Source organism: Cupressus sempervirens, chromosome 8 (assembly GCF_028749045.1).
Source record: "Cupressus sempervirens isolate cs-2001-9-10 chromosome 8, ASM2874904v1, whole genome shotgun sequence".
NCBI classification, from domain to species: domain Eukaryota; kingdom Viridiplantae; phylum Streptophyta; class Pinopsida; order Cupressales; family Cupressaceae; genus Cupressus; species Cupressus sempervirens.
Genome location: NC_143125.1, coordinates 112,512,748 through 112,536,604, shown reverse-complemented (window position 1 = coordinate 112,536,604; position 23,857 = coordinate 112,512,748). Strand labels below are relative to the sequence as shown.

General features: G+C 34.9%; 1 protein-coding gene across 1 annotated transcript in view; it reads left to right on the top strand.

Annotated features, from left to right (window-relative positions):
* The window catches only part of LOC149541836 (Cation efflux family protein), a 142,486-nt gene that overhangs the window by 15,027 nt on the left and 103,602 nt on the right, over nt 1-23,857 (top strand). The window contains exon 2 of the mRNA XM_089796909.1: nt 14,684-14,792. Within this exon, the coding sequence (XP_089653035.1) occupies nt 14,684-14,792 (109 nt within the window). The remainder of the gene's footprint in view (nt 1-14,683; nt 14,793-23,857) is intronic.

Sequence of the window (23,857 nt, the reverse complement as noted above, 5' to 3'; positions counted from 1 at the left end):
ACATAATAGCTTTGATCATTGTTAATCGTCTTGACCATGATAACCATCTCTCTTTCCATGAGATCCCTTTTGCATTTTATTTCTGTTTCGAAGGGTCCCATACTCTTTCGGATTGTAAACCTTTTGTCAAAGGCAGACCCAAGTGAGCACAAGGGAGTTGTACTCTTTTGTATCCTAGAATCCTCAATATTTCATTTTCTTTTCTGATAGGTGTGTTAAAGCCACTTCTAATTTGTTTTTGTTGACATCCTATCTTGAGGCCACAGAATACATTTTCAAGATAGAACTCAGTTGGGAAGTTTCCCTTCTTTTTACCATCCCAATGGTCATTTTATCCCTTCTATGGAACGGAGTTCAAGATAGAACTCAGTTTGAAATGCTGATGTGATATTGGGAGAACCAAACTAGTCACTTCTATGCTCTCTAATCTTCCATTATGCAGCTCCTTTAGTGTTCTTACCAAAACTATTGTTAATATGATAAATAAAAATGGGGAAAAAGGATCCCCTTGTCTTAGTCCTCTAGAGACTTCAAAGAAACCTTTAAGAGAACCAATGATTAGGATCGAAAATCTTGGGGTAGATATACAATGAATATCTCATTAGGCTACCTTTTGTTAAAGCCAAATGCTTCAATGACTTTAAGAAGGAAAGTTCAGTCCACCATATCATAGGCCTTCTTGAGGTCCATTTTGATCATCATACTTTCTTTTTTGGTCTGTTGAATAGAATGAATTGCTTCTTGTTCCATGGTAATTTTGTCCAGTATAGATCTGCTAGGCATGAACTCATTTTGCTCATCTGATATGATGTCTTCTATTTTTCTTTTCAGTCCGTTGGCCATAATTTCAGTTATCACCTTAGAAATAGTAGTACAAACAGATATAGATTGAAAATCATCTAGTGAGGAGGCGACTGCTTTTTTTGGGATCAGGGCGATTTCTTTATGAAGATCCATGCATGCCAAGCTGCATCAATAGCCTCCACCTATTCATCTCCAACCATGTTCCAACACTTTTGGAAGAATCTTGCAAGAAGGCCATCGGGGCCAAGCAATTCATCCAAGTGCATCTGAAACAGGGCAGATTTTTTTTTACTTATTTTCCAAATCTTTTTTGTTTCCTCTAATTAGTTGATAGACTATTATAGAACAAACTTTCACCGATTTTAGTGGTCTCATATTGGAAAAATTTCACGTTGCCAAAACCACGACAAAAAGATTGTCAGGGAAAAAAAGGAAGTAGGGGAGATTGTTTTGGGAAGAAAAAAGATCAACGGCTAGTAAGTGAGCCGATTGGCCACTGCCTTCAAATGCTCAGTATTGGTTCAAAGAATGTTGAACCCAACCTGGAGCTCAAGAATGTATGTGAGCAAGTGGGAGAATCTCTGAAGGAAATAGGAGCATTACTAATCAGAGATCCCAGAGGCCCAACTCTGGAAAACGCTAGGTTGCTGGACCTAATGGAAACATATTTTGAAAAATCAGATGAATGCAAAATGGGGGTTTTGAATTGGTATAAGCATCCATGGAAATGCTCGTTCTTGTCAAATATTACAGCTCAAACTTTTCTATGAACATGATTGAAAAAAATAGTGCTTAAAATTTGGGGAAATAAGTGTTTGAATTGATTAAAATCGGGTGTTTATAAAAAACATTTTTTAGTTTTCTCGTCCACCTCTTCGATATTCATCTTGGTGTTCCCAACTTATGGCTAAATCTCTGTATTTGTGGCTGAGTTTATTGGCTTCCAAGGGCTCCATTTTCAAGAAAAAACAATTTCATTTTTTATAATCTTTATTGGAGATAACTTGGTATAAGTATTAATATTTAGAATTATATTTTCTTTTACATATGTATGAGTAAAAAATATGTTATACCTATTATGAAGTAATTGGAAAATATTTGCTTGATATTAACAATGATCAAGAGATAATATATTCAAAAGAATGAATGGTGATTCCTTAGGAAACAATCATAAAGAATAGAAACATTCTTTTCTAGATACAAGAAACTAATATTAGAAACATTCTAATATTTATAGGAGATTACAATAGATAACCACTAAATAATAAATAATGATAATAGAAACTATCTATTATCATAATACCCTCCCTTAACGGTTAATCTATCCACAACACCCAACTGTCCTCTGAATTAGACAAACTTTGTTGGACCAAGAGGCTTGGTGAGAATGTCTGCAGTTTGATCCACTATAGGAATCCATTGCAAGTCAATTGTCCTGTCTTCAACCAGCTGCCGTATGTAGTGACAGTGAACATCCACATGCTTGGTTCATTCATAGAAGATTGGATTTCGAGCTAACTTGATAACACCTTGGTTATCAACAAACAAATTTGTCGGACCTGCTTGTGACATTTGCATATCTCGAAGCATTCGACGAAGCCAAACTACTTCACAACCTGCCTTGACTATCCCTCTGTATTTAGTCTCTGTAGAGGAGAGAGAACTGACTTGCTGCTTCTTACTGATCCATGTGAGGACACCAGAACCCAAATTGAACACATATCTAGAAGTTTACTTTGTATCATCAACAAAACTTGCCCAATTTGAATTTGTGAACCCACTGAGTTTAGAGTTAGAACTCCAAGAGTAAAGAAGTACATAATCAGTAGTACCCTTCACATAACAAAGCACACACTTTGCTACCATCCAATGATCAACCTTAGGAGCTGTCATAAAACGTGAGATGTAAGTTGACTGCGAAATTGATATCAGGTCTAGTAGCAGAGAGGTAGATGAGGCTTCCTACTAATTGCTTGTATGTAGTATCATAAACTGGAGGAGAATTGGACTTGGCTGATAACTTCCGACCTTTCTCCATGGGTATAGATGCAAGCTTGCAATCGTACAGACGAAACTTGTCTAAAGAAGCCTTGGAATATTTGGACTGAGAAGTAAATATACAAGTACACTGCTACCAAACCTCAACACTTAGGCAATAATGCATGAGGCAAATGTCAGTCATATCAAAAGACTGGCATAAACTCTATTTGATTCCCTGAATCAAAGATGCCGAACTTCCAGTGATGATCAAATCATCCACATAAATGACTAGAATGATGATGTCACTGTCAGTAGTCTTGATGTACAAATTTGAGTTTGAAGAACTCCTCTTGAAACCTTGGTTATTGAGGTACTTATCTATTTTCATGTACCATGCCCTAGGGCTTACTTCAAACCATAGAGAGCTTTCACTAGTTGAAGAACCTGGTGTTCTTTATTAGCAACCTTTAAACTAGGAGGCTTTGTCATGTAGGCCTCTTCTTGTAGGACACCATTTAGGAAAGCACTCTTGACGTCCATTTAATGGACCTTCCAACCAAACTATGTTGCCATGGCTAGGACTAATCTTATAGTGCTCATCTTTGCAGTAGGAGCAAAAGTCTCCTCATAATCAATACCTTGACGTTGAGAAAAGCCTTTTGCCACTAAACAAGCTTTGTACTTATCCAAAGTACCATCAGAGTTGTATTTGGTTAATTGACTCTTTAGGTTTGCTCTTTTTCTGAGCAGTTGTCCCATCAATGAGGTCATCATCACGAAGATTAACAAGTGTCTTAGTCCACCACTTAGGTTGGAGAGGAGAATGCCCAACATTAGGATTAGGAGATGTTCTATTATCTAATTCCTCATCAAAAGAATTGAGATCAAATTTAGGCGAGGCATATGCATATCAAGATGATCTTGTAGGAGAAGCCAGAGGCATCTGTACTGGAATCACTGGTATAATTGGAGCTTTAGGAGCTGTTGGAGCCCTCCCATCAGATGGACTTATTGGAAGCCGAACTCCTAAATCATGAGCCTTCGCAAGCTGAATTGCTAGATTAGAAACACGAGAGATGAGCATTAATGGTCCTCATTGTTCATCAAAGACTACATCATGATTGTACAGGAGACAGATAAGATGTCTCAATGTCGATCAAGCAATAGGCTTTGTGAAGACTACTTACTATATCCAACAAACATGAGTTTCTTACTCTTGGCATCCAACTTGGTGTGTGATGCTTCAGGGATCCAGAAAAAAGCAAGAGAGCCTAAAACCTTTAGGTGACTGATTTTGGGCTTGCGACCTGATCCAGAGTCTTACCTTTGACCACCATTGTGGGTGACTGGCTCAAAAGATAAACTATAGTGTTAATTGTTTCCGCCCAAAATTTTCTTCAGAACATGTCTGTGTTCGAGCTTGGATCGAACCATCTTGGTGATTGTTTTGTTCCAACGTTTAACTACACTGTTCTGTTGTGGTGTGTGGGTTGTGGTCAACTAGTGCTTGATGCGATGAGTATCATAGAAGCTAGAGAATTCATTAGAACAAAGTTCTCCCCCATTGTTTGACTTAAGAGCAATATTAGATTTCCCAGACTCTTTTTCAACTAAAGGTTTAAACTTCTAAAATACAGTAAATGCTTTTGATTTATTTGTAAGAAAATATACCCACATTTTTCTGCTGTAATCATTAACAAACAACAAAAAATACCTGGACTCAAGAACAAGAGTGGCCATAGGGCCGTAGATATTGACATGAACAAGATGAAGTACCTGAGAAGCTCGCTATGAATTGTCACTTGTGAAAGGTTTGCGATGTTGCTTCCTACCCTAGAATGCATCAAAACTCCCAGCTACTGAGTCTGAATCTTTGGCAATTCGAGGACAAACTCTTCTCGAGCAAGTTGAGAGATATAGTGCATATTTAAATGGCCATGTTGTTGATGCCAAAGTGTGCTGAGAAAAGAACGCCAAGCAACCATAGCTAAGTCCAGAGACTCACTAGAATGAATAAGTTTGAAAAGACCACGATCCTCAAGACCTATTGCAACAATAGACCGAGGCACCCTATCAGTGATGGTGCACTGATGTGAACTAAAGGTGACATCCAACTGTGGAGAGTGTCGTAACAACTAACTGACTGAGAGTAGATTTAGTTTCATCCCTAGAACGTAGTATACATCAAGGGAAATTACATTCCTCCTAGCAAGCCAAATCTGAATGTTGCCTTTGCTGACAATGGTGTACTCTTCCCCTCCACCAAAAATAAAAGAATCTGAATAAGGCTAGTAGTTAGTGAAATAGTCTTTGCGGTGGGTGAAATGATGAGAGGCACTTGAATCAATGTACCAAGTAGACGACTTCACATGACCTGCAAGTCTTTTATCCATGAAGGCGTAAAAGTTAGATTCTCTTTGCTCAATGTGCTCTGCACTGTTCTTTTTGGGTTGCAAACTAGATTGCTTAGATTGGGCAGCTAAGTGTTTCTGACATTCAACCTTCATGTGACCATATTTGTGGCAATAGTTGCATTGAATATTCTTTTTCCTTGAGCCTTCTGAAGTTGGAGCAAAAGGCTTCTATTGACAAGACTGTTGTGAATGAGACTTGCCTTTATCCATTTGAAAAGTTTTAGCAACAAAGGTTTGCTTTGTGGAGGGGGAGCTGGAACTACTACCAAACTATTTTTCTACCGATCTTGCTGAAGCAGAAGTGTGCAAAGATTTGTAAACATTAGATTAACACCAATAGAAGTGATGTTGAGAGTCTCGATAAAATGCTCATAGGGCTTGGGTAAACTCCTGAGGGCTATGACCACAATCTCCTCCTCCTCCATCTTGCGTCCAATGACAAGTAACTGATCACGGATTTCCTGAATCCTATTCAGGTTGGAGCGATTTCTGCTCATCCATGACAACAGAAAACAAAGTGTTCTTGTGAAAGAAGGCTCTATTTTTGTTCGAAGTTTGATGAAGTGTCTTGAGATGTTCCCATATCTTAGCAGCTGTCTTGTCGGATGGAATCTGAGGGAGCTGATCATCAACTATAGATAATTTGAGAAGCATCACCACCTCTTGATTACATTGATCATATGTAATCTGATTAGGACAAATTTGAGTAGGTCCAATTGTAGTACCCAAAACCACTTGATTGTTGCCGTGATATTCAAAGATGGTTAACATTCGCTGTTTCCACATGCCATATATGTGATCGTTGAACTTCTGATTTCCCTTGAGCAAAATATTAGTTAGAGATGCCATAGCACATTTTCAATGAAAAAACATGAAAATCTGTGAAGGCATGTACTTTGAGGCAAAAAAGAAAAAGACCTAGAAAAAATGAAGAGGTACCTAGAAGAGAGCTCAAAAAGCAGAGAAAAATTATGTTGTCAAATTTTGGATCCCTTGGCTCAAAAAATGAGGCACATGAATCGAGGCATCCAAAAAATCTAATGACAACTCAGAAGAGCTCTCGAAAAAACCCACCAAGGATATGTAAAAATATTTTCGATATGGTAGTGAAAAATTAGGGTTTCGAGCAAAACCCTAGTCAGCTACAAAAAAAGCTTAGAAAAATGGCAAATTTGTAGATTCTAGGCTCGAATCAAGATCAGAGGTTTGTAAAAATCCTAGATGTGTCCAAACATTGCAAAAAACCACTTTTAAATTTTTTTTTTGTTAAAAATGGGCCACAAAATAGATGCGCAATTTTTAGAGAAATTTGGATGTGAGTGGCAAAAAAATGTGGGCGTGAGTTGCAGAGAAATGACATCCAACAGACCTCCACGTGAACAACATAGAATAACCCTCAATTGTTGGAGCATTCATTCACACTAGTTGCAGATAGAAGGGCACAAGTTTGTAGACCAGAAAAAATCACTTGAGTTACAGACAAAATGTTAATTTTGATTAGATTTATGAATGTAATCTCTATAATATTATCTTGGGATAATATATAAATTTATAGTTAGAACACCACTTTGTAATAACACTTCATAAAATATATGTACATTCCAAAAGAGGGTTTTTATTCCCCTTTCATATATGTTACAAAGATCTTGAACCAATGCTTACCCAAGCAGTATGTCTCATCAAATGACCCATCGGTTTGAAATCCAAATTAAAATTGCTCATTAGACAAAGCAGGTAACGGATAAATATGTCCGATGACAAGGCAAGCCAGATGACAAGGTAATATAAACGTAAAAAAATAGTGTTGAGAAAATAGCTTGCCACAGTCACGTGACATGATAATGTATTTAATCTGATTCAAATAGAAATGATGATGTGGACATCTCATCGGTCATGTCAAGGGAAAGGGGCCTCCATTGCATCGGGTTTAGAAGAATAAGGTAATGAGCTTGATATTGCATGTAGTCTTGTCAACAATATAACATGCCTGGTCAAGGCAATTTAGATTGGGTTAGAATAAATATAAAAACTTATGTTTAATACAAAATGATAGTAATTTGTACTATACTAACTAATGGCTAAGCGTGGTATCATAGTGGTGGGTCCGATCTTTTAATCGATCAGATTAGGATAGGTAAATAACATTTTGAGATATGTAAATTAGGTAAGCATAATTATGATATAAATATAATATCAATTATATTGAAATGTTATCCGATATAAGCTATAAACATTAACACTCCCTCTTAGCTAGAGAGGATAACAAGCTTCATACATATTATGAATAACATATTACCTCAATGTAGTATTGAAAAATTGACGTCAACTCATTTGACATTATGGTTTGTTGAATGTCAACTCATTTGACATTCTAGACTGACAACTCATTTGACATTATGGTTTCTCAAATGTCAACTCATTTGACATTCTAGACTGACAACTCATTTGACATTTTGGATTATTGGATGTCAACTCATTTGACATTTGAATGTTAACTCATTTGACATTCACTAGTTGCCTTTGAGTAATGACCTCCTAAATGTTGAGTTGCAAGATATTCACCAAGTACCATGAGTAATGGCCTCTTCAATGTCAATTTGCATGACATTCAACTTGTTCTCAAAATGTTCATACATGCATTCTCATAATGCTTACCTTATGAACATCCACCATAATATAAAATTAAGTTATGAACATCCACCATAATATAAAATTAAGTTATTGTAAGGTCGTCACCTTTCAATAACTTCTGTAAATACAAGTGATAATCATTTAGAAGTCGTCACTTCCTCATAATGTATGGAAGGCCCATAAGAAATAACTTTTATTAATAAGTAATTCATTAGTACAATAAATTTTTCTGAGACTCTTCTTAGTAATTACAACATACCAAGTTTACCTCGGAAGTGATCCACTTTTATTTTGCTAAAGGCTTGGTGCAAATGATAAGGAACTTCCTCTTAATCTGGAATTTCACGAAATCTTGAAATATGTTGAAGTTCTTTAGAATGGAAGTTTCTTTGAATCCAATTTTGAATTAGTGATTTCAGCGAAAGAGGCTTGATGTTTGAGTCTATCAAGACATCTTGCTGCAGTATGACCATATTTGTCGCATCTAAAACATTGTACATGAGAAAGATCTTTTTGTTTCTTGAATGATTGTTTATCATTCTTCCCCCTTTCCGTTTTAAGTTTGTGGTGAGAGCTTGAATGTCTTCATTTGTGGACTCCGTGTCAATTCCTCTAGTTTTTCGATTATACTCTTCTTGAATGTAGTCAGCTTTTAGTCAATCAAATTTGAGGGGTTCAAGACAAGCACCTATTCCTTGTCTAAAGTTCTCCTATGAAAAAGGCAGCCCATTCAATGATACCATAATTAACTCTTTGCTATCATAGTTGTGACTAACTGTTAATAGTTGTTTCTTAACTCTATTATCCTCATAAAGTATGAGGTGATGGTCTCTCCTTTCTTCATCTTTATATTATTGAGTTGATTTTTTAGAGTGAGAATCCTGCTAGTGTTGTTTATCTTGAACATGTCTTCTAGAGCTTTGAACATATCATACATAGAGTCTAATTTTGTGATAATAGGTAGTAGATGATCTTTTACTCCATCTGCTAATAATTCCATTGCTTTGGAGTTGTTAGTTTTCCATTCATCAGTCTTCTTATTTTTAGGAGGATTTCCACAATCATTGTTAACTAATGTTTTCTTAGTATCATCATTATACGTAAAATCCAAGCTTCAAAATTTGAAGCACCTTCGAGTCTATCTTCAATCCTCATTTCACTTATCATTTTTATAAGTAGGGCTTAAGAATGTTTGAGTGCATTGAATAAATAATTCTAATCCGGATTGTCTCTTAGATTGGCTCTGATACCATGTTAATTTTGATTAGATTTATGAATGTAATCTCTATAATATTAACTTAGGATAATATATAAATTTATAGTTAGAATTCCACTTTGTAATAACACTTCATAAAATATTTGTACATTCCAAAAAAGGGTTCTTACTCCCCTTAGATATATGTCACAAAGATCATGAACCAATGCTTACCCAAGCGATATGTCTCATCAAATGACCCATCGGTTTGAAATCCAAATTGATATTGCTCATCAGACAAAGAAGGTATCGAATAACTATGCTCGATGACAAGGCAAGCCGATGACAAGGAAATAAAAACATAAAAAAATGGTGCTGAGAAAATAGCTTGCCACAGTCACCTAACATGATAATGCATTTAATCCGATTCATATAGAAATGATGATGTGGACTTCTCATTGGTCATATCAAGGGAAAGGGGTTGCCATTGCATCAGGTCTAGAAGAATAAAGTAACGAGCTCGATATTGTATGTAGTCCCATCAACAATATAACATGCCCAGTCAAGGCAATTTTGATTGGGTTAGAATAAATATAAAACCCTATGCTTAATACAAATGATAGTACTTTGTACTATACTAACCAATGGCTAAGCGTGGTATCATAGTGGTGTGTTTGATCTTTTAATTGATCCAGTTAGGATAGGTAAATAACATTTTGAGATATGTAGATTAGTTAAGCATAAGTATGATATAAATATTATATCAATTATATTGAAATGTTATCCGATAAAAGCTATAAACATTAAAACAAAATGACACAATTTTTTGACAGAAAACCTTAGTCAAACCAGAGGTTTTGGAAGTAGATTTGCGTGAAGAATAATTTCGAAAATAAAATGCAGTTAATTTCGACCAAAAAATTATAATAAATATTAGAATTTTTTAAGAGTATTGGCTTTGATGCCATATTACAAAGTAATTGGAAAATATTTGCTTGATATTAACAATGACCAAGAGATCAATATATACAAAAGAATGGATGATGTTTCCTTAGGAAACAATTTTATAGAATAGAAACATTCTATTCTAGATACAGGAAATGAATATTAGAAACATTCTAATATTTACAGGAGATTACAATAGATAACTATTAAATAATAAATAATGATAATAGAAACTATCTATTATTGTAATAATACCATATAAGCTAAGTCTTGTAAAATTGAAATCGGTCAAATGGAGTTGCAAATTTTAAGAACGTTTTCAAAAAAAAAAACTAGTATATGGAAAGTTGTGTTTTCTAAATTATTATTTTAATTAATAAATTATAAATTTATAATTTTAGAAAATTAAAAAAATAAAGATATTTTGTTATTGAAAGTAATAATTTTTATTAAAGTAGTTGGTTGTAATTAACATTTTTTATCTGGATGTTGCAATATGAGCATTTGAATTTTTTAATAAGACTTGTCATTAAATTTTATTTCTCCATTTGACAGAAAATCATATATTTTCTTATATTGAATTGCTACTTTATTTTATATCTTGAAATTTATATTCTTGTAATTGATAACAACCTAAAAAATTTAACATTATAAAAAAATATATAAAAGAAATTATAATAATAAAACAATTATAATATAAATAATTATTTTGTGATATTATCATCAATATTGTCTTATTACTATATTATTTTAAATTATCTTTTTTCTAAAAAATAGTAATATTATTAAATGGGTATTATTATAGTGTAGATAATTGAAAAATATGTGATAGATAATAAAATAAATATAAATAAGCAAGAGGTCAAAGTTCATGGTACATACCACTTCTTGTCATTTTAGAAAACTTATATTTATATGTTGTATTTCTGTACTAAAATAGTTTCAGATCTAGCATTAGTATTACGTTCCATTTATAGTTAAGAGTTAGAGTTCCTAACTTTTACAATTCAATTAGGATTGGAGTTGGAGTTATAACTTTTAAAGTAGATTTAGGAATAGTGTTAGGGTTAGGTGTTAATCAGTCTAAGGGTTAAAGTTATGTCATGGTAGGAGTTAAAATGTGTGTTACATTACGATTAGGATGTAATTAAGATTATTTTTTCCTACATTGCTAACTATTGTAGACCCCATCGTATTACCAACCCTCAAATCTACTTCAAACTTTAAATTGTTGCCACTATTCTTTTAATTTGTCATATTCAAAGCATTTGTTAACTATATCTAGTTATTTTATATAATGTAAATTTTATGAAGCATATCTGAATAAATTGGGGTGATTGGTTCCAATATAATAGCTCTCTCATACTAATTATAATCTTATATTGTTTGTAATCTTACATTGCAGAGACATTTAATGATACAGCAATATTGTGTATAAATTACCAATTAAAAATTAGCTTGCGCATGTTAAACATAGTTTCAGACATCGATTCAGGTCTCCAACACATTATACAATATATCTTACTATTGGCTTAACCATTGCACCTCGTTTTGGTGCAAGTGCTGGTATATCTCCTTTTGATAATTTTAGAGGTGTAATCTTGTTTGAAATTCTTCTATGCTTGGTACTGTTGTTGATAATTTTGTGTTTTCATCACCTACCATGATCCATGTTTCACTAGATTTCTTGTCCAATTGTTTCCTTGTTGGATAAGATGTTTTCATATTGTATCATGAGCTCCTTTTCTTTGACAAAGCTGGCCTAATCCATCCCATGCTGTATGACTACCTCATTCAGTGCTTTTAAGTTTTAACTCTACTTCTACGCCAATCTTGGCCTCAGATATAATCTCAAACTGTTACTGATTCTACTCTATCAGTTTCTGCTTAAGAAGCCATAGTTTCACCATAAAACAAAATAACTCAGAGCCCACCGGTTTTCCTCTTTCCACCATTTCTCCACAAGCTGAAAAACATTGGGAGCACTGTAACTGCATATTCTCAAATTTAAAGGGGCTTTTGTCCCTTTTGATCTCCAAAAATGATAGGGAAGTGATCCGAATCACTTATGGCTGTTATTTTCCCTTTGAATGTCAAAGGAAATGCTCCCAAATCTCCAAGAATGAACAGCATGTCTAACTTGTCCGCAATGTTGCTAAATTCAAGTCTTCTATTAGTTCACTTGAAAGTCATATTTGTGAATCCAATGTCCATCAATTAGTTTACATCCACCCATTTCTTAAAAGCCTTTTGAAATTGAGACTGAAACTTGTAACCCCTTCTTTATCTCAATGCTCTCCAAGATGGAATTGAAGTCCCCACTCATTTAAAGTACTGAATTGGGATGTAAATCCAAGAAGATATCTAAACTCACAGTTCTCTCTTAATTTTAGAATAGGCCCATAGTTTAGTTTCCCGAATCATGAAAATATCTGCTTTAAGAGTTAATTATGTTTGTTTTGACCACCCAGTATTTGTTAGGGTTATTAGGACCCCTAACAGTTCATGATTGGATCTTCATGTCTCTGTGGGAATGGGAGCTCCTTTCCCAGATCTCAGTAACCAGGTCATCTTTGTTTGCCGTTATGCTTCTCCATCCTCAGATCTCTTTTCTCTTAGAGATTTTTTTCCTCTATCATCGTTCTCACCACAAAGTTGTTTTAGCCTTACTCTGAGTTTTAGCTGATTGAGAATTCTTCTTTTCTTCTCCTTTCTCTTTTTCTATTTTTGTTGATGTTTCAAAAAGCATTTCTTATTCTTCCCCCAACTGTACTTCATCTTTAAATAATTCTATGTGCAGATTGCATCCAATATATATGCTTCAATGGATACATTGTCCTGAATTGCTGATTGTCCTTTTCTTTCTCCATGACTCTCCTTTCTGATGTTGGTTTGTCTCTTCTCGGAGTCCTTGGAGACTCCTCTTTGATATCCTTTGGAGAATCCAATTTAGAATCTTGGTGATCTGTTTGAGTGCTTTGGTTTTCCATTTTTTAAGTGGTTTTGTTAAAGTTTTCGTTCTCACATACTTTGTCAAACTCCATTGGCACTTTTCGTTTCTTATTGCTTCCCTTGAACTCCTCCAATACCATGACCTCTGTATCCTTCAATTCATTTTCTTTTACCATCTAATTGGTTAGGGTTTTTTTATTCTTTCTTTCAATCTCTTTTTTTGAGGAGTCCTCTTCTTCTTTGGTTCTTTGGATTTTGTTCCACTTTTGCCCTCATAATTTTTTTAATTCTCTGTTTTCATTTTCCTCCAACTCCTCCAGCAATCCTTCTTTTATATCCACTTCAATAAAAAATCAACAATCCCATTTTTTCCTGTAAAAAAATATTCATCAACCCCCAAAAAAGTTCCTAATGGCCTTTCCAATCTTAACCAATGCATTAATCCCCCAATATTCAGAGGGTAAATTTTCCAGTCTCACCCACATTGGTGGTTTTTTGATGGGATACGTTAGGGGAATAAAATTGTTGTTCCAATTAATACATAGAAAACTAGCCCCATCCATTCATACATAAAAATTTCCATCCATTCATCTTATTAGGAAGAAATGATTTGTTAGGTTTCAATACTTACCTTACCTGCAAAAGTATTCAGCCCCCATTCCATAATATCCTTTTCTGATCTACACTCTTCACTCCATTTGACAAAAAACAACACTTTCCTTCAATTGCTCCACCGATTGCCATGTTTTTTTTTTCTGTTTGGAAGATTGTCACTGCACATCTCTCTCTGTTGGAAACATTTCTTCTCCCAAACACCCCCATACCGCTGTCTGGACCCTCCAAAATTTCATGGCCTCCATCCTTTGTTTGGGATTGATTGCTACCTATGCACAAACAGTTTTAAGGTGTTTGGGTTTGGTTTTGCCTGATCTGAGGAGGGTTTCCTTTCGCCAAGCGGGATAGCATTAGCTCGTGTGGCAACTTTCTGTTGTTTCTTCATTTGGGACTCCAGGAGTCCTATCCTTGCCAAGCATTCTAGCCATTTTGTGTGTTCCTTTGTAATCCAAACTTATGTTCTCTTCTGTCAGTTGCCTGGAAAAATCCTCCATCTCCGTGCCTTTCCTCGATCATTGAGCTCTTCTTTCATGAAGTCTCACAACATTACTAAAACTTAAACTTAAACTTGTAATTAGCAAGCTCACATTTTTTAAAGTTGATAAACTCTGGTGGATTTTTCTGAAAATTGAATTCTTAAAATAGAATTAAATTTCAAAACTTTATCTGTTTTGTAAGATTCTATATGTTTTATTTGCAAATTTGGCAAATCCCCCAAAAAGGACCTTGGAGGCAAATAGATTTCCTGAATCTATAGGTAAATGATTTATGATCTTGATGTTTGCAATGTAATTGTCTCTGGAATAAATGGTTTTATAATGATCTTGAATTTGCACGTCACAATATATATTACACAATATATTATATTTTTCGGCATACATTAAGCTGTAATAACTAGTGTAAAATGAGGCTAAGCCTGAGAAATTCCATGTTAGGTTTGCTCTTCCATTATATCCTTAGGCTGTATGAATTTGATTGCTAATGAGCAATTTTAGAACAAACTTTATATTGCTTTATATGGGATGCTCTTAGAAATCAGCCATCAGATCTCTTTGTTGGAACTTAAACAATATATTTGAGTTCCAAAATTGCTTATTTGCATTGTTTATATGAGTGGAGCTTTTAATTTTCTTATAATGTTTTGCAGGGTTGGTGTCAGATGCTTTTCATTTAACTTTTGGCTGTGGTGTCCTTTCATTTTCTTTATTTGCAATGGTGGTTTCCAGGAAGAAACCTGATGAAACGTATACATATGGGTGAGTTAACTCTGTTTAGTGTCTCAAGTTTTGCACTCACTTGTATAGCTTCTTTTCTGTCCCATTGTTTTATAAAGAGTAAAGTTGTTCTATTTGCTTGCAAAACAAGGATCCAAGTTTTGGATTTTGAATGTTTCTGAATTTGTCTGTGTAAACTTTTTTCCCTCAACAGTTTGCATCGCCCTATATGATCCATCATCACAATGTAGAGAGCAAGAGATGAAAGATGAATTCAAATGTTTACATATGACTTCAACCGTATCAATACTGAGAACTTAATCAGTGCACAATATACGTAAGTAGGAAGTAGATGTACAAAACATGGCTCAACGCCATATGACAAGGCCATGAAAGAATGCTGAGCTTGTGCTTTGAGAAGATCCTTTTGTAGAGAAAAACTGGGCCATAATCTTTCGACAACTATCAACACCTCTAATGAAAAACAAAATGTAGAGGAATTGTTCTATCTTTATGGTAGGATAGCAATTTGAAAAACTAGATATGGTCTAGTGACAGGGCCATAGCATTGACTATCCCATATTTAAAAGCATCAAAAACAAAATGGGGTAACAATTGAATTTCTTATAAATGTGCAGGACAAAGACTAGCCGCATGTTAATGAAAGAACTGTCTGTTGGTGATTCTTCTCTCATGCATGGATGCATTTGTTTGCTACTATTTCCTATGAATTCAATAACATCCTTATAGCATTGACCCTCTGAATGTGCCAAATTCTGTAAATGGTGAAGTTTTGGATGCCAAGGAATTTGACAAATTGAGCTGGAAGACTTTCTATGGTCAGTCACACTTTTGATGTTGACAGGCTTATGTTCATTGTACTTGTGAAGACCTTACCACAAGATTGATGATTTAACTTCTCTATCTCCTACTGGGACTTTATTTGATTTACTCTGAAATTCCCAACTAGGGATTGGGTTGCACCGTGGACCGTGGAAATGGTAATTTAACTAAGTCCATGTAATGTTACTATTAGGAGATTGCCGTTGGGAAAAGCTTTCCGAGGGTGTACAAAGTTAGGCAACAGCGACACAAACTACAAAAACAAAATAAAAGTGGGTCCGAGATAAAATAATTCAATCGGCCCGTTACCAAGATTAAATTATTATTTATTTTATAACAGGGACATTACAATAACAAGATAAAAGCTAACACCATAACACAAGGACTTTTGTTCTTGAGGAAAACCTTGTTAAGGGAAAAACCTTGGTGGGGATGATGCTAACAAGATCATGCACTAATATGAAAATGTTCTTGTTAGGAGATCTGAGCTTGTTAGGAGTTGATACAATACATTTAGTGTATCTATTCCTGTTAAAGGACCGAACCCTTGTTAAAAACTTAAAAGGTTCTAACCCTTCAGGATTTGATGAATACAAAAGGCTTACTTTTAGAGCACATTGCTCGAAGAGAAAATGTTAAATCCACATTTAAGAAGATTCATTGTCTAAGATGTGAAGGTTAAACCCACCTTCAAGGATGTACAAATCCAAATAATGAATTGATTGATGATAACACACGTGTCTTAACAATTCCAATAAAGTACACTTACCAATGATAACAGATTCCAATCATACCTCTTACCAAAGCATTTGAGAATCATTCAACTTTGCTCTGATATGCAACAGTAAGGCTTACATGCATAACATTCATTCCATGCATTACAACCAATGAAATTACTTTCCTTTGTACAAAGATGCATGACTATAATGTCCCCATTTTTGGAGAGCTTCTATAGTTGGTTGAGTTAGTTCATCGTAGTGATCCTCATGAGCTGACGGGGAGAATTGAGAGTCTCAATAGTGAATTTATTATTTTTAGTAAGTCTATTTTAGGTAGTTGCCATATTAGGCAGTGCAGATTGTGGCGCTGGCAGTTGGTCAGCACCTGCAATGCATGGGGCTATTTATTGCGTGAGCTCATATTTATTAATTAATTATTAAAGTTTATATTATTATAATGACACTTTATTATTCTTATATGTTATACAGTGATGTTGTGTTAATGAAGCTTCTTAAGTGGAGTTTCGTTTGGGAAACAAGTGCCTTTGGGGGATTATAAATATGAGAGCTCATTGTGAAGGAAAAGACATCTGATTGTCTATATCAAAGTAACGAGAATTGGAATTGGCAAGGCTGAATCGAATCATGAATCGGCCATGAATCGGAAAGTTAAAAAAACCCTTGAAATTTAGTGAGTAACTTGTTTCATAAACCCTTTATTGCTGATTTGATTCACCGATTCACAAGAAATCATTTGGCCTGAATAGAATTGCCGAATCGCGTCAATCGCCCTGATTCTCGTTATTATGGTCAATATGCTTTTGTTGCTTGTGAAGAGTTTTCTGAGGTTGATTTCTATGCCCTCGCTGAAGTAAAAGGGTTTGAAGCTGATGAGTGTATTGAACCACAGCTGAGGTGTAGTGATTTAATTTTTTTGGATTTGGTTGAATCTTCATTTCTATACTGCTGTTGCTTGGGAGAATACAGTTGTGCTGATAGTTGTGGGAAATTGGATCCACTTGAATGTTATACGCTTTGTTGTTTGCTGAGGGTTTTGGTTGAGAATTTCTGAAGCGTGAATTAGTTGGACTTGTACAATTTGTTGCCAAAGGTATAACACATTGTTTGGGCCTTTCTCTTCTGTATTGACTGTAATTGAGAGGATTGAGCTGCATAAGAAATTCATTTGGTGAAGGTTGTTTGGTGATGAACTGACTGAAGCAATACTTTGGTGAGAGATTGATTGGCTAGTGGTGGCTTTGGGAAGGCTGCAAATATCTTTAATAGCAGCAGTTGGGTTGATTACACACCTGTGACCCATAATTCAGACCTGCGTTGAATGTGTAAGGGCTGCGATTGATAATATATGGCCTGCAATTTAAGGTTTGGGGTGTGCATTTGGAAATACAGGCCCGTGACTGCTTGTAAAGGGCCTGCGATTCACCTACAGGGCCTGCGTTCACATTGCTGGGGCTTGTGATCATCAGGGGAGGCGGCAATAGCTCTGTGGGAGCCAGCGTTTGAATACCCAGCTTGCCGACTGGGTTGTGGGGGACCAAGCAGCGTATGAAGGAAACTGTGAACTGCTAGATGGTGGACTATTAATTTTGGCAGAGGCTGCTGTAGCTGCACGTGGAGTGGAGAGATTCAGTTGGGCAGAATTTTGCACTACTTGTGATACCATCTCAACATTTTAAACAGATGCAATCTTTGTAATTAAATAAAGGTGCATTACCTTCCCCAATATTGTGTAGCAGCAAAAACAAATTAAATAAATAAAATTGTTATATTTGTTTATCATTATCAGTCTGGCTTTGCTTCTTTCAAGTCTGCATATATATACACATATTTCAAAATTAAAAAAGAAACAAATATATCATAGACAGTGGTAACAAAGTTGTGCGCCAAGTGTATGATGAAATCTCAAACCATTGTTTTGTGGAGAAAATTGATGTTTGATTATGCTATTTCCAGTTGGGGGATATTACAATGACACCTTTTACAATTATGCAATAATTATAATAATCAAATAATGCGTCTTGATCCACAATTAACACTCGCAAGTCAATCAACACCCTACATCATCCTGTCGACTCCCAGAATCAATATTCTACGCACTACATGCTATCAAATATCACAACATGAACTAAAGACCCACAAATCCTGAAGCATACACACATCCAAGTCTTCTATAATGCTCTATGCATAGTCAAAATTCTGCAACTACCTCTGGCATAATTCACCATCACTGGCCTACAACCAATCTTTACCAAATGACATGCAAGTCAATCACACCATCACATAAAGAGCTTCGACCATAGACATAAGGTCTACACTCATCCTGAAACATATATCGAAGTTCGCACACTCAGGAATCCCAAACACAATCTGTACTGTTTCGATCAATAGCCTGAAGCACACAAAATTTGAGTCTGTAAACTCCTCTTTGAAACTCTTGAACATATGTTAACATCAATGACAAAACCAAATGTCAACAACAATTCCAACTCCTTATTATCAACAATCTTAACGATATTCAACAATCTCCTCCTTTGGCATTGATGGCAACATATGTGAAAAATCATCAATCTAGAAGTAGCATCCAAATACAACTTTCTTAATATCCTCATCATAGCTCCCCCTTAGACATACTTCTCTTCCATTAGGAAATACTTCCCTTAGATGGAGGTTTTACACATGATCTCTCCCCCTTTGCAATCAATGGTAAAGAGTGCCAAAATAATGTCAAACACTCTGAAACAATCTCTTCCCTTGTGATATAGATCTCTACAATAACTTTGATCTAATCAACAAAGCTGCTTCCAAAAAGGCAAATCAAGTGCCACCAAAGATTGAAAACAAAAACTGATCCAAAAGAGCTCTCAAGCTTAGCTCTGCACAATGAGACTACTCCCCCTAAGGAACAAAAAGCATCACATCCAACTACACGAATATGCTCTGATAACCTCGAAGGTGTCTTTAGGCAAGGACTTAGCAAAGATATCTGCAATTTGTTCCTTAGAGCTTACAAATTCCGATCTTACTTCTTTCTCTGCCACTTTCTCTCTTAGAAAATGATACTTGATTGATATATGCTTAGTCTTAGAATCTAATACTAGATACCTCGACATATTGATAGTGCTTGTATTATCACAATGTATAACAATAGGTTCATCAACGGTTATACCATGTCCTTCAGCCTTTGCTTTGTCCATACCAAATGTGTACAATTATTTGCAGCAACAGACTCTGCCTCTGCAGTAGACTGAGAATTATAGTCTTGCTTCTTGTTCAACCAAGAACCCAATCTTCCACTAGGGAAGAAGGGTCCTTCACTAGTGTTTTTCCTGTCATCAAGATTACTTGCCCAATCTGTATCAGTCTAAACATACAATGTAAAATCTTTAGATCTGTCATACCACAATCTATAATTCAAAATACCCTTCAAATGTCTGAGAATTCTTTTTACAGACGCTAAGTGTATTTCCTTAGGTTCTGCTTGAAATCTTACAACAATTCCAACTGCATTAGATATGTTAAGCCTTGTGTGAGTTGATATTGCAATCCTCCTATCATAGATCTGTATCTAGTCTGAAATGTCTCAGGGTAATCATCAGTAGAAGTGAACTTGCAACCTGTCACCATAGGAGTACGTACTGATTTACGATTTTCTCTACCAAACAAGTCCTTAAGACATTTAGTTTGTGAGATAAAGATCCCATCCTTATTTTGAGTCATTTGCAAACCAGGAAAGGACTTCATCTCTCCTATCATAGACATTTCAAAGTCACTCTTCATCTCTTCAGAAAACTTCTTACTTGTTTCATCATTACCACAAAAAATGATATAAAAAAGACTTCAATAATCAAGATACCTTCAAGGTTAGTTCTCAACTACAAATTGCTATTTGCACCACCTGTTCTGAAATCTAGATGTAAAAGATACCTCTCCAATCTCGCATACCAAGTTCTTGAAGTTTGCTTCAAGCCATACGATGCTTTCTTCAATTTGCATACCATGTCTTCCTGATTTGTCAAAGGAAATCTATAAGGTTGCTCAATATACACTTCTTCAAGTTCCCCTTTGAAGAATGCAAGCTTCACATCCATCTCATAGATGATAGGATAATACTAGTGATTAGATGAACCCTCAACATGAGGACCCTGTTGAGGGTTATGGCTCAGTTTGGTGGGACTAAGTCAACAGATGGTTCCAATGAGCTCAGATGAGTTAGAGGAGTTGAATGATGCTCTTAGTTTTTTTGGCTTTTGGTTTGGTGTCCAAGAATCTTGGAGGGAGTGTCTATTTTTGGTAAGTCATCCTGTTAGGTTCATTCATTGTCTTTCTTCGTTAGGATCACTCATGTGTTGTTAGATTTCAATTTTGATGCTTCTTTTGTCATTTTGAAAGATAGGTGAATTATGATTGTTATTTAATTAAATATGTTGAGGTTGCTATTTTTGCTGGTATTGTATGTTAGTCACCTAGTGTCATAGCTCGTTGGAACCGGTTTGAAAAGTTTTAAATCTTGGGCACAGGAAACAATGACCTTGTGTATCAGAATATCATGATATTGATGAAAATGTCGTTTTTGGAGTCAAAAGGAGTTAATAAAATATATTATTCAAATATGTGCCTAAGTATGAAGCAAAGGGAATTTAAGTGAAAGGGGTTTTCATGAAGCTAACTGTTGGAGTGACAAGAAATATTTGTTTTATTATTATAAAAGCAATGACTTATTGCAAATGAAATCATTCTTGGATATCTTTTGTTTGCATTTTGTGGAGAAGTTAGTTTTGAGGTTTTGAGCTGAAGAAATTTTAAATTTCTTTCAGACTTCTTTCAGCACTTTGAGTTGGTGTTTTGCCAATGAATTGTGTTTCTTTACTGCTGGAAATTCATGAGCAAGTGACATTTGTATGAGAGGACTGGAATTGAATGTTTTTCTGCTACAAGTGGTTGGGTTTTGATGCTATCAGGTGGATCGATTTGTATGCTGGAGTCTACCTTAGCAAATCTTCAACTCCATTACTGCTGGGCACTACATTTGCAGGTTACTGTGTACTCATTGTGCAGTAAGGGACGTGTTTGGTTAGTTGCATGCATATAGCAGCTAACATCTGTGTTGGAAAGTCTGCGTTCAAGTTCTTAGTGGCAGCCATTGTTTGTCCAATTCAACATACACTCATACCAGGGCTAATAGGGTTGGTAGAAGGCTTGTGCAGTATTAGAGATTCGCTCAAGGCTGTCATACATCATATAGAGACAGCAGCATTGCCATTTGCAAATATCAGGATTCTTGTATTCAAATAAATGTGTATATTGTATATATATACATACCTTGCTTATGTTTGCATAATAAAGAGAGAATTTGTTCTTCAATTCCATGCAATGTCTTTCATTTCATATTCTGAAAAAGCCTAAGAAAGCATATATTTGTAAGAGCACAAAAAATTATAAAGCTTTCAAAACAAAAATATTATTCTTCAGCGTAGATGGAGAGTAAGCCAGCAAGGGTCATTACATTTTATTGCTTAAATTCTGGCCACTGGAGCAAAGGTCTCCTCAAAATCCTTTCGTTCCTGTTGTGAATACTCTTTACAGACTAAATTGTTTCTTACCTTTTCACCTTGTTCATTCATTTTCTTCTTGAATACCCACTTAGTTCCTATTACATTTTTGTTTTTTGGCCTAGGAACCAATTCCCATGTATTGCTCTTTTCAATTTGTTCTAATTTGTCCTTCATTGCTTTAATTAATGACTCATCTCTACAAGCTTCATCAGTACTTTTAGGCTGTGCTTGTGAAATAAAAAAACTCATTCCTTGTAAGAACCCCTGGGAGTTCTAACTTTGACAAACGCCAATTTGCATCACTTTCTTCAGATGTTTGATGTTTTGTCAAACACTTAGCATGCAGGCTCTATGCCACTGTCTTTTATTTTCAGATTGTTTTTGCTTACTTGGAATGGTTTCAAATGAAATTGAAATGTTTGCAAATGATTACTAAGATATCTAGGCAAAAACTAAATTGCAAATGCAATCCTTTGTGTGTTTGAATGCAAACATATGATTTCTACATTTAAAATGTGTACCTACAGCGAATGGACATTTTAGTAAATAGTTGGCATGCAACTTAATGATTTATCATTACTGAAATGAATAACTACAACAAAGGCATTTCATCAAAGAATTATTGTGTGACCTTGTATCTATGAACAGATTCTCTATGTGTAATTCAATTACAATGATGAACAATGCTTTGGAAAGGTAATTAATTGCAAAATATCAAAATCTGGGACTGATTGCAAGCATGTATAAACATTCCATATTGCACTACAGCCCTCTAGTAATAATCGCAAATTGTGTAATGTCCCTTATTAGGACCTTCATTAATTTATTTTTATTCTCCAAATGCAGATTTTTTGCATATGTTTTCTTCCACATTTCCCCATATTTTTGAATGATCATTTCCAAATGTTAATGTTCTATATACATAACTTTCTTTTCTAAAGTCATGTCTTTTCTTAAATGATATTATCTTGTTAATAATTATATTGTTCTAATTATATATATTATATATCTATTTTATTGGAGCAATCTATTTATTTATATATTATATTATGATAATATTAAATACACGATCGTAGATAATATTTATATTATAATTGTATTAAATATACAATTATATATAATAGATTTATCGTTATTGCCTTATATTAAAATAATATAATTTATTATTATCATATATTATTATTATTTGTATTTGTTTACTAAATCTTTCTTCAAGAGGAGAAAGTTATAATTAAGTTCTAAGCGGGGGACATAACAATCTTCCCTGCTCAAATTTGGCTTGTCCTCAAGCAAAGATCATTTATACATAACTTTTTTGCCCATATTCAAAGCATATAAATGGATGCAACAAGACACAAGTTATTTATGGAGGATACATCTCCATGCACGAAAACACCCAACATACATGAAGCAAACACCAATGCATGAAGACACGAAGTAGACACAAAGTAGACACATGAATGCGTGAAGACATGAAGTGGACACGATGCAGACATATAATACATGCATTCTTGATTAATGCCTTACAATTTGTAATAAACTAGGGTTAAGAAAACAATTTACGGAATTTACTTCTTCAATAGAATCCTACAACCATAGTGATCATTAGTACACATGATATAAGTTTCAAAGAAAATACGAGTCATGATAAATTACTCCAAGCCAATCCCATACTAAGTCCAAGAGCGGAACTTTGGTCCCCTTGGCCTCGATGGTGGTGTTTACTCATCCACATGAGGTGGCCTACTTAGCGGGATGCTTGTTTTGTTTTGCTCTTTATTATTATTCTTAGTTGAGAAGAACACTTAGGATGTAAACAAATTGTATAGGCACCAAACTCAATGGTTTCCTTCAAGGCTTTATAGATCCATTCCCTTAAGCTTTTTTTGGATGTGTCCACAAGGCGCTATGGGGCACTGATCTTATCCTTTCTTGGAATAACCAGTTAGCTGGACTTACACTAGCCTCTCCC